The sequence below is a fragment of the Microtus oregoni genome, unplaced genomic scaffold (assembly GCF_018167655.1).
Source record: "Microtus oregoni isolate MIOR12 unplaced genomic scaffold, Mior012 000040F_ref0000088, whole genome shotgun sequence".
Lineage (NCBI taxonomy): Eukaryota > Metazoa > Chordata > Mammalia > Rodentia > Cricetidae > Microtus > Microtus oregoni.
The window spans coordinates 1,456,066-1,471,638 of NW_024543207.1; the positions used below are offsets into that span (position 1 = coordinate 1,456,066).

Below are 15,573 nucleotides of genomic sequence, written 5' to 3' on the forward strand. Positions count from 1 at the left end.
ATGGGACACAGCCCAAGCTGTCTGCTCCTCGAGGACACAGTAGGTGATTCTGCAGGTCTTGGCATGCTTTTTGTCCACACAACAGTGCGGAAGGACAAGCATGCCATTTTGCACACCCCACTGTGGCTCCCATGTCTGCCTCTCTGAAGCTCAAAGAGTAAACAGAAGAAGTCTGAGAGCTCAATTCAGTTCGATGATCTCTCAAGGATTTTTGAGTAGCAGTGACCTTTTGTTAACAGTGGCTCTCCCAGTCCCACATCTCTAACTGTTGTCTAAGAAGAATGAAGTTTAGAGGGAAGAGATCTGGGGTTTGCCTGGGATCCCCTCAACTGTGAGTGCCTTGGGTTGCTTACTCTGATTTGATGCCCCGAAACTCAAGATGACATGCTGTAAACAGCATGTGGAGGGGACCTGGATAAGTCACCTTCACCGCTGGTGCTAGAATGCGTTGAACCACTCACTGTGGCGTGGACAGTTGGTCGCCACTGCTGAGGGTAGAGGCAGCCTCTACTCAGCTAGGCGCACGCACTGTTTCCAGCTCTCTCTCCTCGCTGTCCTGGACAAGACCCCTAGTAGAGACTTGCTTGCTGCACTACTGAGTCCCCGATTCCCTCAAGCTCCCCTGCTCACCAGGGGGTCCGAGAAGCAGGTTGCCATCATCTGAGGTGCCACAGCCACTTCCAGGGTGGTCCTCGTCCTCAGAGCCAGCCACCACGAAGTCTGACAAGGAGCCCTGCCCATCGTGGACAAAGTACTGGGAGAGTTCGGCTTCAGAGAGGAGCGAGTCCTGTTGGGAAGAGAACATGCTGGAGTCTAGGGAGAAATACCAGAGCCAATCTCTGATCACTGGGACCAGCTATGATAGCAACTGCCAATCTCCACTTACTGTAGGATGGCTAAAGCGACAATCAATACATCAAAACGTGGCTGATACTGCTTTTTGATGGAGAGGGGCACTTTTTAAGCAATGACCAGGAAAACCGCAATAGTAGGTTTTTTTTTTAATGATTTACATCTTTATGTGCATTGGTATTTTGCTTGCACGTATGTCTGTGTGAGGGTCTCGGAACTGGAGTTAGAGAAAGCTGTGGGCTGCCATGTGGGTCCATGGGAATTGAACCCAGGTCCTCTGGCATAGCAGTCAACTGCTGAGCCATCTCCCCAGCCTCCACAACAGTAGTTTATTAATCCTTTTAGCAAAACCAAAACAAACCAGTGCAAGGAGGGGTAGGATAGGAGAATGAAAACCTAAGCCATATGACCCAGCCAACTGATGGAACACCTGGTGGTGGGGTAGGGTGGGGCGGGGCGGGTGATTGCCCGGTGTAAATCCTGCTCTAGTGGGACTGAGGAACGCCCCACAGTGTCCCAATAGCTGCAGGCTCTCCCAAACCTCAGCAGAGTTAGAAATGTTTGGGGTTTTGACTTTTCTGTTCTGCTCTTTCTTTCTTGGGTGAATACTTAACAAGAGAACCACACCTTGGGGCTCTGGTTTTCAAAGTGGTGTGGTTGCCACTTTCTTGTACAAAGTGGCCAAAAGATCCCTTTGCAGAAAAAAGTGCTGGGGTCTGGGACTTGACTGGGAAGCCTCTAAAAATCAGTTTGTGGTCCCCAAGTGCATTTTGACTCACCTTTTTGGCAAGAGATGGACTCTTCAAGGGGGTACCTGTGTGTGGGGGGGCATTCGGAAAATCATTAATCTGATCAACCTCAAGTTACAAGCAGGCTCAGACATTTCACCAAAAAGCGGGGTGGGGGGAGCCAGGTATATTTAACCAAACTATCCTTTGCCTGAGTGTCACTAATGAGTTCCATGCATAGGTAAATGCATGCATAGCCTACCTGGGTAGCCACCCCCGCATCTAGTCTACCTGGGTACCTGTCTACCCCCCTCCTACCCCACCTCCCTCTTTCACTCAAGCCTCTGCTCACGCCGCAGGACCCTGGCTATGATTCCTCCTGCTCTGTGATATCACTGAGGGTCTCATCTGGCTCACACCTCAATGTCTGTGCATACCGGACAGTTTAATGGGGAGTGGACCTTTGCAGCTCCCCCTTTCTCACTACTCAGCAAGCCCACTGGGCAGTGGTGTTGCCTGCACACCGCACCTGGTGTCTGCTAAGTACTCAGTGACACTTGGCACATGGCCAGCAGGATGAATGAACCAATGAACCCCACCCAGGAAACTACAGAAAGGACTAGAGACGTGGTTGGATGTCCATCTTAACTTTTTAGCTGAAGGGCGAAGAGCTCAGCCTGTAGACTTTAAATTACATGTCACAGGCAAAAGAGATTTAGGGCATGAGAATTCCGGCTCCAAAAAAAAAAAAAAAAGACCTTTGCTGAGTGATCAAGTAGAAGTGTTGGGATAAGAGAACCCAGCGTGTGGGCTGGATAAAGAGCCCATTATGGTTTAGTCCACCTTAAATATATTAATTATGGATGCAAATCATCAGAGATTTCACGGTTGTCCCAAATCCCATTCCTTTTCCTTTGACATCCAGTAACTCATATCTCCGAGTTGCTTTTCCTCCGGGGCATCAATCTAAATGTCAGAGCCGCCTCTAGTCAGGCAACGATTGTAGAAACCTCCTAAGTCTCCACACTAAGGAAACTGTTTTAAAATTCGATACAGGTTTAAGTGTTATTAAGAAATGCTTTAAGTTAGTAAGACATGCCAAGGAGGACGGCACTCCTTCCCTACCTGAAAATTTCCACCGAAGGAGAAAAACTTGAGAATTTTTGCTGCCTCCAGCAGCAAACTGAAGGCAGTTTGTATTGAAACTTAAATCCGTATAAAGAAACCCCAGCATTTGGATGGATAACAACTCTGTATTATCAAATTACTCATATTTTGGTGTTCAATCTCCTCTGCGTATTTCAAACAAGATTCATGAATAGCTGTTAACTTACGGGGGTCATGTCAGCAGCATGCATGATTAGGTCTTTAATGAAATACATTAAATAACTGCAGAAATCAAAAGAAGGAACCGAGAGAGTGTGTAGACTCTGACAGCAACTGTGGCCAGCCCTGGTAACCACAGAGAATCCTATGCTACTGCGTGCGGAGTGCCCACGGGTGAATTTACGGAACTTTTTCTCAATGGTGATCGCGAATGTGCCATGACCATACCTAAGCCAGGAGCGGAGTTGGCTTCTTTGCTGTCCTGGTAAGTACTCCGTGCTATCACGTCGTCCATTTCCTGCTCGGAAACCTGATTTTCAGCAGAAAACACAAGTTAGATGTTTGCATGTATTAGTCTCTCCCCAGTAACAGTGGCTAGGACCAGAGGGTCAGAGATTGGGAATGCCTTAGCAGCGGTAACTCGGAGCATGGAAGTCCAGCTGGTTTGGTGGGTTGCTTCAAACAGTGTATACACAACAAATCCACCGACTCGTCCCGAGTTGCACTGGATGCTATGATTACCAAATTCACTATATCCACCCCTCTCTCGAACACTTAGTTCTCATCCTTCTGAAAGATTGTAAGGCCAGCAGATGCAGGTGCTTGTTGTCAGGCTGATGACCTGAGTTCAATCCCCAGGACCCTCATGACAGAAGATGACCGACTCTAGATAGTTGTCCTGACTCCTCCACAGTTACCACGGTGTGCACATGCCCACACGCACATATGAAATAAATAAGTGCAATGAAAAATTTAAGACTAGATATAAAACAAAAAACCTCGGGGTAGCAAGATGGCTTAGCAGACAAAGGTGCCTTCCACAAGCCTAAGGACATGGGTTCAAGTCTTGGGACCAGCGTGGTGGAAGGGAACAATCAAAGTAGCACAAGTTGACCTGTGATTTCCACATGTGCACCCTACACAAAAGTAAAACTGTAAATTAAGAACCCTATCCTAACAAAAACTATGACATATGCAAGAGACGTCTAAGACTACTGTACTGTTGGCCCCAATTCACTATTCTTTTTAAAAATTTACTTATTTTGTGCATATGGATGTTTTGCCTGCAATGTGTGCATGTATACCATGTGCATGCCTAGTGTCCTCAAATCAGAAGAGGGTGTCGGGTCCCCTAGAGCTGGAGTTACAGACAGCTGTGAGCTGCCGTGCATGTGCTGGAACCAAACCCGGGTCCTCTGTGAGAGCGACCAATGCTCTTAGCCATGGAACCATCTCCCCAGTCCCCTCAATCCTTTAACTTTTAACCTCATCACATTGAAGTATTCCTTCTCCTGCTGCTAAGTCACCTGCAGGTTGTAGGCACAATGAACTTTTGCTTGTAAGTACATAATTGTGAATCTCCTGATAGCAAAGCGGCTCCATCCAATCACCACGAGGCTCTGACCAACGCGGGAAGGATGGTGCTATTGAGTGTAGTATAGCATACATTTCGTATTCTAGCTTTGGTGGTAGCTCTAACCTCATTCTTCTGAAGTCCTGCTCCAAAGTCTCTATAGGCTGCAACCAGCTGTGTGTGACATCAGCCTGTGCAGAGGCCAGGACTTCCCTCCTGACTTCCTCCTGCATTCAGTGTGTACAGTATGGTCCAGGATTTGCACTCTGGTGCCATGTCACTCAACGTGTTTCAGAATCGCTATGAATCCCTGTGTCCAGGTTCCTTTGCTTTGTAGGAAGATTTGTTCTGGCCATCCAGGACCCAGCTGCCCTGTGTCTCCGGCCCTTCCCCCAGCCCCCAGACCAGGTCTCACCATGTAGCTCTGGCTGTTCTGGAGCTTACTATGGTAGACCAGGCTGGCCCTGAACTCACAGAGATCTGCATGCTTTGCTTCCCAAGTTCTTCTGCCTTCTGAAATCTGAACCTGTATGGAGTCTTTTGTCTTTCAAGACACAGGTGTTCAGGAGGAGTCCAGGACAATCCAAAGATTCTCTTAGGATCTGTATGATAGTTGCTTCTCTCTTAGCTTCAGATTCTGCTTGTTTGTTCAGAAAGGCTAAGAAGTGGCTTCCTCTCCAGTCACTCAGGGGCCATGCACCCCACAAATGGATATGATGACTTCTATCTCTTAGCTATGCTGGAATGAGCCAGACTTCTCTGCTGGAAGTTTTGTCATTAGTGAGTAATCTGTATGAAGATAGTTTGAGACTATGGAAGGTTCCTGAACCCATGTGTGTGTGGTAGTGTCTATATGTATAGTATTAATGTTTTAATTAGCATACAAACTACCAGATCTTATCTTGGCATTTTTGACTTTAGTATTACTTATTATTTTTTTGCTGAAATAATCATTACTGAATCATTATGAATTTTTTTTAAAAAATGATGTTTGTATTTCTTCTGTTCTTTCTGTATTTATTAATGCAGTGATACATCCAGAGAATCTTTCTCCATTGCTACCCTGTTCTTTAGAATAGTTTCAGTTTACTCTGATTTAAAAATATTTCTGTGGGCCGGGTGGTGGTGGTGCATGCTTTTAATCCCAAGCACGTGGGAGGCAGAGACAGGCAGAGCTGGGTTCGAGGCCAGTCTTGTCTACAGAGTGAGTTCCAGGAAAGCCAGAGCTACACAGAGAAACCTTGATTTGGAAAACCACAAAAAAAAAAAAAAGAAAAAAACTTTCTGTGAGTGTGCACATGTGTGTCCATGTAGAAGACACTGCATGTCTCCCTCTATCGCTTCTTTTCTTGATTTAGGGTCTTGATAGGTGGCCGGGAGCCGGGTGGCAGGAACGTAGCCCATAGCTCCTTCTACAGGGTCTCTTCACTGGACCTAGAGTTCAATGATTGGCTAGGCTGAATGACCTCATTCCAGGGGCCCATCTGGCCCTACCCCCCAACTCAGCAATGAGTTCACAGAGGTTCAGTGTGCTACCTGGCTTTTCCATGGATGGTGGGAATCTGAAGCCAGGTCCTTGTGGTTGTGTACCAGGCATCTTACCCACTGAGTCATTTCCCGGGGCCCTAATCATTATCCTTCACTGTCACTACTCATGGGAAATTTATTTATAAAAGCTTGAGATATACCGGACTATGATCCCATCTCAAATGATAACTAGAAAACTTAGTTTGTTTCAAAGGTAAGGCTATTTTAAATTTCGGATGGTAATTTTGTATACTAAAATAATATTTAACACAAATCCTACTTGGATAAGAAGGTGGATTTGTCTCAATAAATAAATACAGGCTTATGCTAATAGAGGAACCATAATGTGTGATACTGTAGAGTGAGGCTCACAGGAATAATATAAATAAAATAATACACTTCTGCATGTGGGCTGGCTCACAATGTGCCCCTCCACAAAGCAAAATATAACCGTACAAATAATGTACCAGTACAAATGAGCCAGGGAAAATGTCAGCATCAATGATGGTGTTTTTCTTGAAAACAGACTTTCAGTATTTGCAACTGTTTCTCCGAGAGGGAGAAGAGCCAGTTTATTTCTGTTACCTGCCTGCCCCCATCTTTTCTCTACTCAGCGTAAGCGGGAAGCTGCTATCGGAACAAATCCAAATCTCAGCTGTCTAGACCTGGAAGGTTTGAATATCCCAGCTGGGCAGCCACTGCTCCACACATCATGAGAAACAGGAGGAGAAAATGCTGCGGTGTTTCTTTTGGAACCACACGAAAACTACGGCAGTGCATATATTCTGTATCAAAATGTCCTCCTGGCATGGAGTGCTGAATTAGTGGTACGAAAATACATTAAATTGAAGATGGAATCTCGACCAGAAGAAAAATACAATATCATGTGACAACCAAGAACATCATGTTTACCGAGGAAGAAACATGAAAACCAGTCCAACACTCTAGTGTGGTTTTGCTGGACACACCGCCAGTCTTCCCCAGGCCATTTAATTGTGACTGGGAAAACGAACCCATTTGTGTGTTCATCGGGGGTCTCAGACCACCCGTCCATCCCATCTGGACGATTAGGCTTTGCCCTGAAATAGTGTTCTGATATGGGTTGCGGTGGCAAAATGGCTTTTGGGCTGAGATGAAGCAGACTCTGAACAAATCACCACCCACACGATGCTGGAAGTCAGCTCTGCCTTGAGGCCTGCGGCTTACATTTCTAATGCCACTGGGGTGGGGGACATTAGGTCAGCTACATGTTGGACAGTGTGCCGCGTGGAAAGAGGATGGGAACGCTGGGGTCTACGTGGGGGAGCGAGCTGGCAGCGGTTCTCGCTTGCTGGGCTCACAAGGCAAAATGGTGCCAGATGGAACCCAGAGAGAACCACAAGGACAGCAGCAGAAAGAGTTTCACCCAGTAGAACAGATTCTAAACCAAAATCCTTAAAATATGGATTAGGGAAGACATTTCTGAAAATTCATGTAGATAAAACAGTCCGAGAGAAGAAAACAAGCAAGTCCACAACAGCAAAAACCAGGGCATTGAATCGTTCCCAAGGGATCTCTGTCCCAACATCATCACGGCCACTGCACTCCCAGACCAAGACATGCTTGTCAGCACTTGCCTGCACAGGGCAGGACCAATGCTACAAACAAATTTCACTTAGTGTTTAGAATGATGTCATCATAAAGATGCAGATGCGGAGTGGTGGTGGTGCCTGCCTTTCATCCCAGCACTTGGGAAGCAGAGAAAGGCGGATCTCTGAGTGTGAGGCTAGCCTGGTCTACAAAGTGAGTTCCAGGACAGCCAGAGCTACACAGAGAAATCATGTCATGAAAACACAAAGCAAGAACACAAGAATAACAACAACAGGAGGAGGAGGAGGAGGAGGAGGAGGAGGAGGAGGAGGAGGAGGAGGAGGAGGAGGAGGAGGAGCAGCAGCTGTGACCTTTATTGGAACAAAATGGCATAAAAGTCTAAGATGCACAGGAGCCTGGGACCACCCAGAATGATAATAAAAATGATACCACATCTCATGTGCCACAAACCCAGAAGTGCTAATGTTTTGAGCCTTTTGAGTTTAAATACAATCTGGTCATAATTTTATACAGTGGGTTGAATTGAACTTGCTGAGGTATCTACAGTTTACTTAAAACATTTAAAAGTGACTGAACAGAGGAGAGAGGACCAAATAGTCTCTATAGGTCAATGGTTGAAAAAAGTTATTTCAGTTCTTGTTTAAGCTCTTAGATCTTTTTTTTTTTTTTTTTTTTTTTTTTTTTGGTTTTTCGAGACAGGGTTTCTCTGTAGCTTTGGTGCCTATCCCAGAAACTAGCTCTTGTAGACCAGGCTGGCCTTGAACTCCCAGAGATCTGCCTGCCTATGCCTCCCGAGTGCTGGGATTAAAGGCGTGTGCCAGGGACAGCTCTTTAAAATAGTTCGGTTATCTCATCTAACTTTTTTTTTTTCCAAAGATTTATTTATTACATATACAATGTGCCTCCTGCATGTACACCTCCATGCCAGAAGAGGGCACCAGATCTCATTACAGATGGTTGTGAGCCATCATGTGGTTGCTGAGAATTGAACTCAGGACCTCTGGAAGAGCAGCTAGTGCTCTTAACCTCTGAGCCATCTCTCCAGCCCCCTCATCTAACGTTCTTTCACCTTGATACAACGGTTGTCTTTGGGGGCATGGGTGACTGAAAGTTTGACATAAACAATTGGCTGTCACTTGCAAGCATAGATAGGTTCCTGTAATTTGTGAAGTCTTCCTAAGATGCCATGGATGTCAGACTAAGAGCCCCTTTTTCAGGACACTATGATCTCATCCATCTGTGTAGCTCTGGATGCTACCGTCGCCTTCTACCCAGAGAAAGCTCAAGGAACCATTAGGTAATGAATTTCACATTATGACAATTGCTTTATTCGCTGATGCATCTTTAGTCTGGCATGTTCAGGTTTTCTTGATGTAGATAAGAAGTATCTTACCAGCAGCTAACTAGCCATGGGGGTTACCAGGGTGCTACTTTCCACGAGCTCAGATTTTAAATTCATCAAATAACCTCGACAACATTTTCCAATAAAACTTTCTAGAGTGACAATAGTGTCTCTATTCACATCCCATGTACATCAGTCACAGGCTGACACCCAGCCCCGGCTGAGTGAACTCTCTCACTGAAGTGGAGAGACTTGGGTATGAACACTGTCATTGACTGCACAAGCAGCCAAACCATTGTCCCATACTCAAAGCGGGGTCAGACAGCTCACCTTTGGATTAGGGTGTCGGCCAATGACCAGGCGAACGGGTCCTGGTGGGCATTTACTCAAGATGGCGTGCACTTTGCTTAAGGCTGCATGGCGCACATTCACAGAGTTCACCTCCAGGATTTGGTCACCCCGGCTAGAGAGGGAGACATAACAACACACTGTGGCAACAGTCAGATTTGTAAAAGCTAACGCAGCTTTCTTTCAGGATGGGGTTTAGAATATAAAGTCTTTTGTAAATACTTCAAAGAAGCAAATGGCCTTCTTTCATCTTTATATTAAAGCAATACAATCATATACACATCACATTTTAAGTTGGCCAAGGCCACTCTCAGAAATAGTAAACTTGAATAAAACTGATAAAAAGACAACGATGAAGGGCACCACTGGTTGAGCACCTACTGTATGTGAGGTCCTACACAAAGTGGTTTATATAACACTTGAGAGAGGTTTAAGTATTCCTTTTGAAAAGGAGGCTCCCTTGAGCTCTCTAAGGTCTGTGTGGTTATTGCATGATAGCCTCTTGACCGCCATCAGTTTCGTCTTTCTTCCTACCATCTTGAAATGATTATTGTAATATAGTCAAAGGAGGAAATATCTGAAGCGCCAAGATTACCTAAGAATTTGTAAAAATATTTCAAATTTGAACAAATGAGAAATTTACGACAAGTTGCCTATTTTGACTTGGAATTATCGAGAGAGAGCTCAGCAAGAGAGAACAAAGACTCTTTACATGGGGGTTGAGGAATGTTCATTTGGCTTGCCCCAGGCATATGGAACCATTCAAGAAAGAAACATCAACTTGGGATGTCATTAAAGGATTTTTTTCCCCTTCAGTTCTAAAAGTATATTTTCTTTAATGTACTTTGGATGATTTGCTAAGTTTTTTTTTTCAATATGGAAATTCACTCTGATGATTAACAAAAAATGTAACATAATCCATTAACACAGCCTCCAAAATGGCAACCAACAAATGGTGTTTTGACAATTCTTCTGCTGCCAAAGGACTTAGATGCTTATGAGGGCTGGGGCGGGGGAGAAAGATGATACTGTTTGCACAGAGAGCTTTGTGTAACGTGTGCACATTTTTGTGATATTTAGGTGGGCACCAACCACTGCGATTACCGTAGGGAAGAGGACTGCGATTTCTTGTGTGCACAGAAGGCTGACTGCACAATTCAACCGAGTTAAGAAATCTGATGGTCCAGCACTTTAGACGACAGACTGTAGTTGTCCTCTCTCAGATGGCGAGGAAAACTACTGAGAAAGTTCAACCTTTATAATGAGACCTCCCACAAACACATGACTCCAGGGCTCTTTTGCATCCGGTCACTTGAACCAGTATAAGCAGTTCCAGGTTGTGGAGTGACGTTTGCACAAATGAATGATGAGTGAGTGTATTGAAATAGCCACAGATGATCTGCCGAGAGTTCTATTTCGGCAAAATTCTAACACTGAACTTCCGAGCCCAAACACCACAGAGCAGGTGGGGAAGCTGTCTTCATTTTGTAGTTCATGGCTGTGATAAAATACCATGACAAAAGCAGCCCATGACAGAGGGCTCGCGGAGCACAGCTCTACGGTGTGCTCCATCACTGTGCGGATGTCGAGACACAGGAACCTGAAGCCGTTAGTCATATCTACAGTCAAGAGCACACACTTGCTTTTGCCATGTTTCTATAATTTAGAACCCCTTTCCTAGAAAATGGTGCACCACCCTCAGTGGGCAGACTTCCCACCACAATTAAGATAAAATAATCCCCTGAAGACATGCCCGCAGGCCATGCTGGTCTAGACAATCCCTCATTGAGACTCTCAGGTGATTCTAGATTGTGTCAAGTTAACAATTAAAACCATCACAGAAACCAAGATTCAAAGTTCTATGATTCAACCAAATTTGATTCATATGAGGTTTTCATCTTTGGAGACGTTGTTAACATTAGTCTTGGCTAGATTATTAGAAAGAAAGTCAAAGATGTCGAATTCCACAGAAAAAAATTAAGTAGAACAGATGGGCATAGTGGTAAGCACTTATAATTTAGCATTAGGGAGGCAGAGGCGGGAAATCAGAAGTTTAAGGTCATCCTTGGCTATATAGTAAGTTCAAAGCCAGCCTGGGCTATATGTCTCTCTCTGTCCCTGTTTGTGTGGAAGCAAATAATAACGCGTGTCTTCACAACTCAAGACCACACCAGGACTGTATAATGGGAGGGGGTCTTATATGCCAGGGATGTCACGAACCTCAGGTTGCTTTCCATCTTGGCCACAGATCCAGGGGCAAGGCTGTGGATGTAGATGCCCGGGGGGCTGTTTTCCAAGGCCAAGCAGCAGGCTCCAATGCCCAGTCCAACTCTGGGCTCTGGGAGAGGACAGACAACAGAAGCGAATGTTACATGGTCACCAGAAAACGTGCAAACACAGTTGACAGAGTTAACAGATATCCAGACCAATACGCTCTTGGTTTGGTCCAGACGGAGAATGTAAATCCTGCTTCTCATGTTATCTCAGGCTCTACTCTCTGCTTAGTCTAATCTGTTTCCTCAAATCCATCTGGAAATAGCTGGAGAATGACTAATATTTTTAAGCCTGAATATGAAACCTTTTAGACTTTTTTGACCGTCAGCTAATTTCTTGGTTATTTATAATCGTTGATTCTCCTTCTATAGTAAGTCCTAGTCAAGGAGGGGAGAAATGAGAAAAGGCATCCGGATCTGCTGAGAACCTGGGACTTGGAGTTACTGGTGTTGACTTACTCTTGTCTTTCTTCACAATTTTAGAAGGCTGGACTACTCATTTTAGCACAAGTCCCTGACAAATGGTGATTCATTCATCTGGGGAGAACTTTAAAAGACTGTTGGCCAGCAGTTTCGCCTCCCTTTTGTAAAATGATTCAACATCTCTCCTTGTGATGACCCGGGCCACTTAGACACCGGACAGCAGGCGGTTCCAAAGGCCTGGTTTAAAGAATGTAAGTAAAAGCAGGTCCCAGATTGCTATGGAGGAGAAAGCCAGGGAGTAAGGGAGCCACTGCGGTACCTTTGTTGAGGGTGACCTCCATGACAATCCTGTCTTTGGGCCCAGGAGCCTTCCGCCCCAAGGATGAAGAACCACCTTCTTCAGAACCTCCTCCTGCTGGGGGTCCCCCGCTGCTGTTGAAGCTTGGGGAGCTCGACCTGCTCATGTGTGTGGGGGTGGAGCATGGGGTGAGACTGGGACTGAGCAACTTGGTGCGCACCGTGAGGACGAACAACCCACTTCGGATTTGCTGCAAAACAAGCAGGCGCGTGGAAAACTGTCAGATGGCAAAACCCATAGGGGAAGCACAGGGAAGAAAAGGAAGAGAACAATGGAGACCCAAGAGGACACCGTTACCTTGAAGGTGTGAATGGCCTCTTGAAACGTCAAGCCTTTTATTGGTATTCCATTGACATCTAGGATTTCATCTCCTGGTGACCAAACGTGAGGAAATACATTAAGCTCTAATTTACTGGACTCTGCTTGGCTTGACCTACAGTGGCATACCCTATGAACATAACTCTTATGGTTCAGATCCATTTTAACTAACTTAGCTCCTAGGGATGTCCCCTAAATGGAACAATAAATACAAATTTAAATATACTCATATTATTCAGCAATAATTCTATAATCAATAATTAAATAACTTTGGGGCTGGATTTGATAGGGCACACTTGGATTCCTAGATTTGGATAGGCTGAGGCAGGAGGATCAAGGCTAGCTGGGGTAACAAAGTGAATTCAAAGTCAGCTTGGGTTACCAAATAAGACTATCTGGACTAAAACATGACCAAAAACACCTGACAACCAACCAACCAACCAACCAAAACCCACTACCATCACCAAAAACAGAACAAAATAAAATCCCAAACCAAGCTAACCAATCAATCAACAAAAAGAACACATGCAAACACAAAGCAAGAATAAAATATCAAGCAACAACAAAGTAACCAACCACCACCACCAAAAGGCAAAACCCACTATGGAAAGCTTGAAGACCTGATTGTTAACTATTGACACCTTTGACAAGAAATACGCTCAGAGACTGAGCTGCAGTTTCAGGTTTTGAATAGTCTTATTTAAAAACATCAACCTACCAAAGGAAACCTGAACACAGGCATATTGTGAAGAAGCCACACTCCTATCTGCAGAAAGACAAGCTGTCCAAGTGCAGAGACTCAACACGATACAGAATAGGGTTTCAATTAACAGTAGAGAGAAAATCTCACTTAGATGTGACTGAGAATTGATAGCCCCACTTCCAGAAATAGTCTGGATACCTGGGCTTATCGGGGCAGGTCCCAGGCTCCATCTTCAGGCTGGCAAGACTAGAGGTTTCTGCCTCAGAGATCACTGCAGGCTGATGCCAATGACTTCAGGGGTGTGCGAAGTTGTGAGCAGTGTGTGTGCAGTGTCCACATGCTTCTCCCTGACTCCAATAACTTCTCATCTCCAACACTGTGACAACCTGTAGTCAGGTCATGTTCCACGCTGTTCACAGTGCCTTCTGGGAATGTCAGGGGATACGGACATCCTATTGGCTTCTGACAACTTGGTTCTCATTAGCGCTCTTGTGACATGGGCTGGGTTTTGGAATAACAGCTCATCAAACATAAAGATGCCCCAGAAAAAGCAGACAGACTCTGCCCGGCAGTGCAGGAGGGGAGAGAGGCTCCGTACGACAAGACAGTTCAAACAGCAGAAAACCACACATGTTCGCTGCAGATAGCCAATCTCAGAGCACGCTGTGCACATGGGAAGCTGCTGGATGAGGCAGAGAAATGCAGCAGCATCCCATGCGTTCTCTGCAACGCAACTGCACAAGCCACACAGTAAGTGAAATGCTCTCCCTTTCAGAACAGCCTGGCCTCACCAACTGTTCAGTTATGACTGGAGGGTAAAGGGTGTACCTACACGGGCGCAGGACAGGAACACCGAAACGGTTACTCATGCGCATAGAATTTACATGAGAGCTTTTAAGGTGTATCACTCAACGGCTGGAAGCCCAAGTGTGACTTACATTTCTCATAGATGAACACATATGAAAACATAACATTTAGAAGAATCATCCACTATTAACCTTTCATAATGATTGATTCTCCCCCACCCCCGTCCCATTTTGCTTCATTCGACCAACCTCACAGGATGAATTTCAACCAAATGAACACATACATCCATTCTAAGACACCTCGGCTAGACTTTTACACTGCTCTGAAACCAGATCCCAAGAGCACCTGGGGGTTAACTTTTCCTCAGAGAGAAAGAGATAAATATGTTTCCCAAGAAGTATTATACCTGGTCAAATCATATTGTTACATAAAGTCTCCTACAAGCTCTGCCTAAAACCAGGACACACTGATTTCCTCTTCCAGTTTTTAAAAGAGAAGTATACTTCTGGCCACTCCACTTTGAGTCAACAGAATCAGACAGTCAAATCATTTCTAAAGATAACTAGAAATATCCTGATATAATCACCCCAAAAAAGGCAGATACTGGGCCAGTGAGATGGCTCCATGAGTAAGGGGGCTTGCGGCCAAACCTAATGACAGGAGTTTGAGTCCTGGAACACACACCATGGGAATGGAGAACTGACCCCTAACTCTGACATCCACATATGAACTGTGACATACACATATATACACCAAAATAAATACATGTAACTTAAAGATAAAATAGATGCATATTAGAAGGGAGGGGGAAACAGGCTTCTTGCCTTGGCCTGTGCTATGCAGTTATGTTCACAATTTACTGACTTCATGAAATTACATAAGCATCTTAATCCAGATAAATATTTTGTAAGTTATGCAACATACACAATGAGAAGAATCTCTTTACTATAAGAAATACTATGGCCGGGCGGTGGTGGCGCACGCCTTTAATCCCAGCACTCGGGAGGCAGAGGCAGGCGGATCTCTGTGAGTTCGAGACCAGCCTGGTCTACAAGAGCTAGTTCCAGGACAGGCTCCAAAACCACAGAGAAACCCTGTCTCGAAAAACCAAAAAAAAAAAAAAAAAAAAAAGAAAAAAAAAAGAAATACTATGGCTGGGCGTGGGGATGCATGCATTTAATTCTAGAATACACAAGGCTGCGGCTGGCATATCTTTCCAAGTTAGAGGCCAGCGTGGTGAGAGGAGGTTTCTAGTTACTGAACATTTCTGAGAGCCAGTTTCCTGGCCTACAAAAGACTCACTCCAAAATACCTGCTCTGCAGGTTTGTAATACAGTTAGTAAAATAACTTAAATACATAGATATGCTTTGTAAATGCTTAAAGGACCAAAAAAATACAAGGTATAATTAAAGGTTTGAAAACCTTATTCGGAAGGTGTAACTGAAAACCTTGGTGATACTTTAATCTACACCCAAAGTCTCTTGTCTGTTGTATTTATGTCTGATAACATGGTGGATGCTATGGAGAACGGGAAGGCATTCAATTAGGAGCCAGCTACAAAGTATCGATTCCAACAGCAAGACATTAAAAAGCTACTAAAGTCACTGGGTTCCCATCAGTGCT

General features: G+C 44.8%; 1 protein-coding gene across 4 annotated transcripts in view; it reads right to left on the reverse strand.

Annotated features, from left to right (window-relative positions):
* Positions 1-15,573, reverse strand: part of Pdzd2 (PDZ domain containing 2) — a 358,456-nt gene that overhangs the window by 27,065 nt on the left and 315,818 nt on the right. For all 4 annotated transcript variants that reach the window (XM_041632042.1, XM_041632040.1, XM_041632041.1 and 1 more), the window contains 7 exons: positions 12,419-12,492; positions 12,083-12,311; positions 11,288-11,405; positions 9,050-9,182; positions 3,135-3,216; positions 1,632-1,666; positions 631-787 (listed from right to left, as the gene is read on the reverse strand). In XM_041632042.1, the coding sequence (XP_041487976.1) occupies positions 631-787; positions 1,632-1,666; positions 3,135-3,216; positions 9,050-9,182; positions 11,288-11,405; positions 12,083-12,311; positions 12,419-12,492 (828 nt within the window). The remainder of the gene's footprint in view (positions 1-630; positions 788-1,631; positions 1,667-3,134; positions 3,217-9,049; positions 9,183-11,287; positions 11,406-12,082; positions 12,312-12,418; positions 12,493-15,573) is intronic.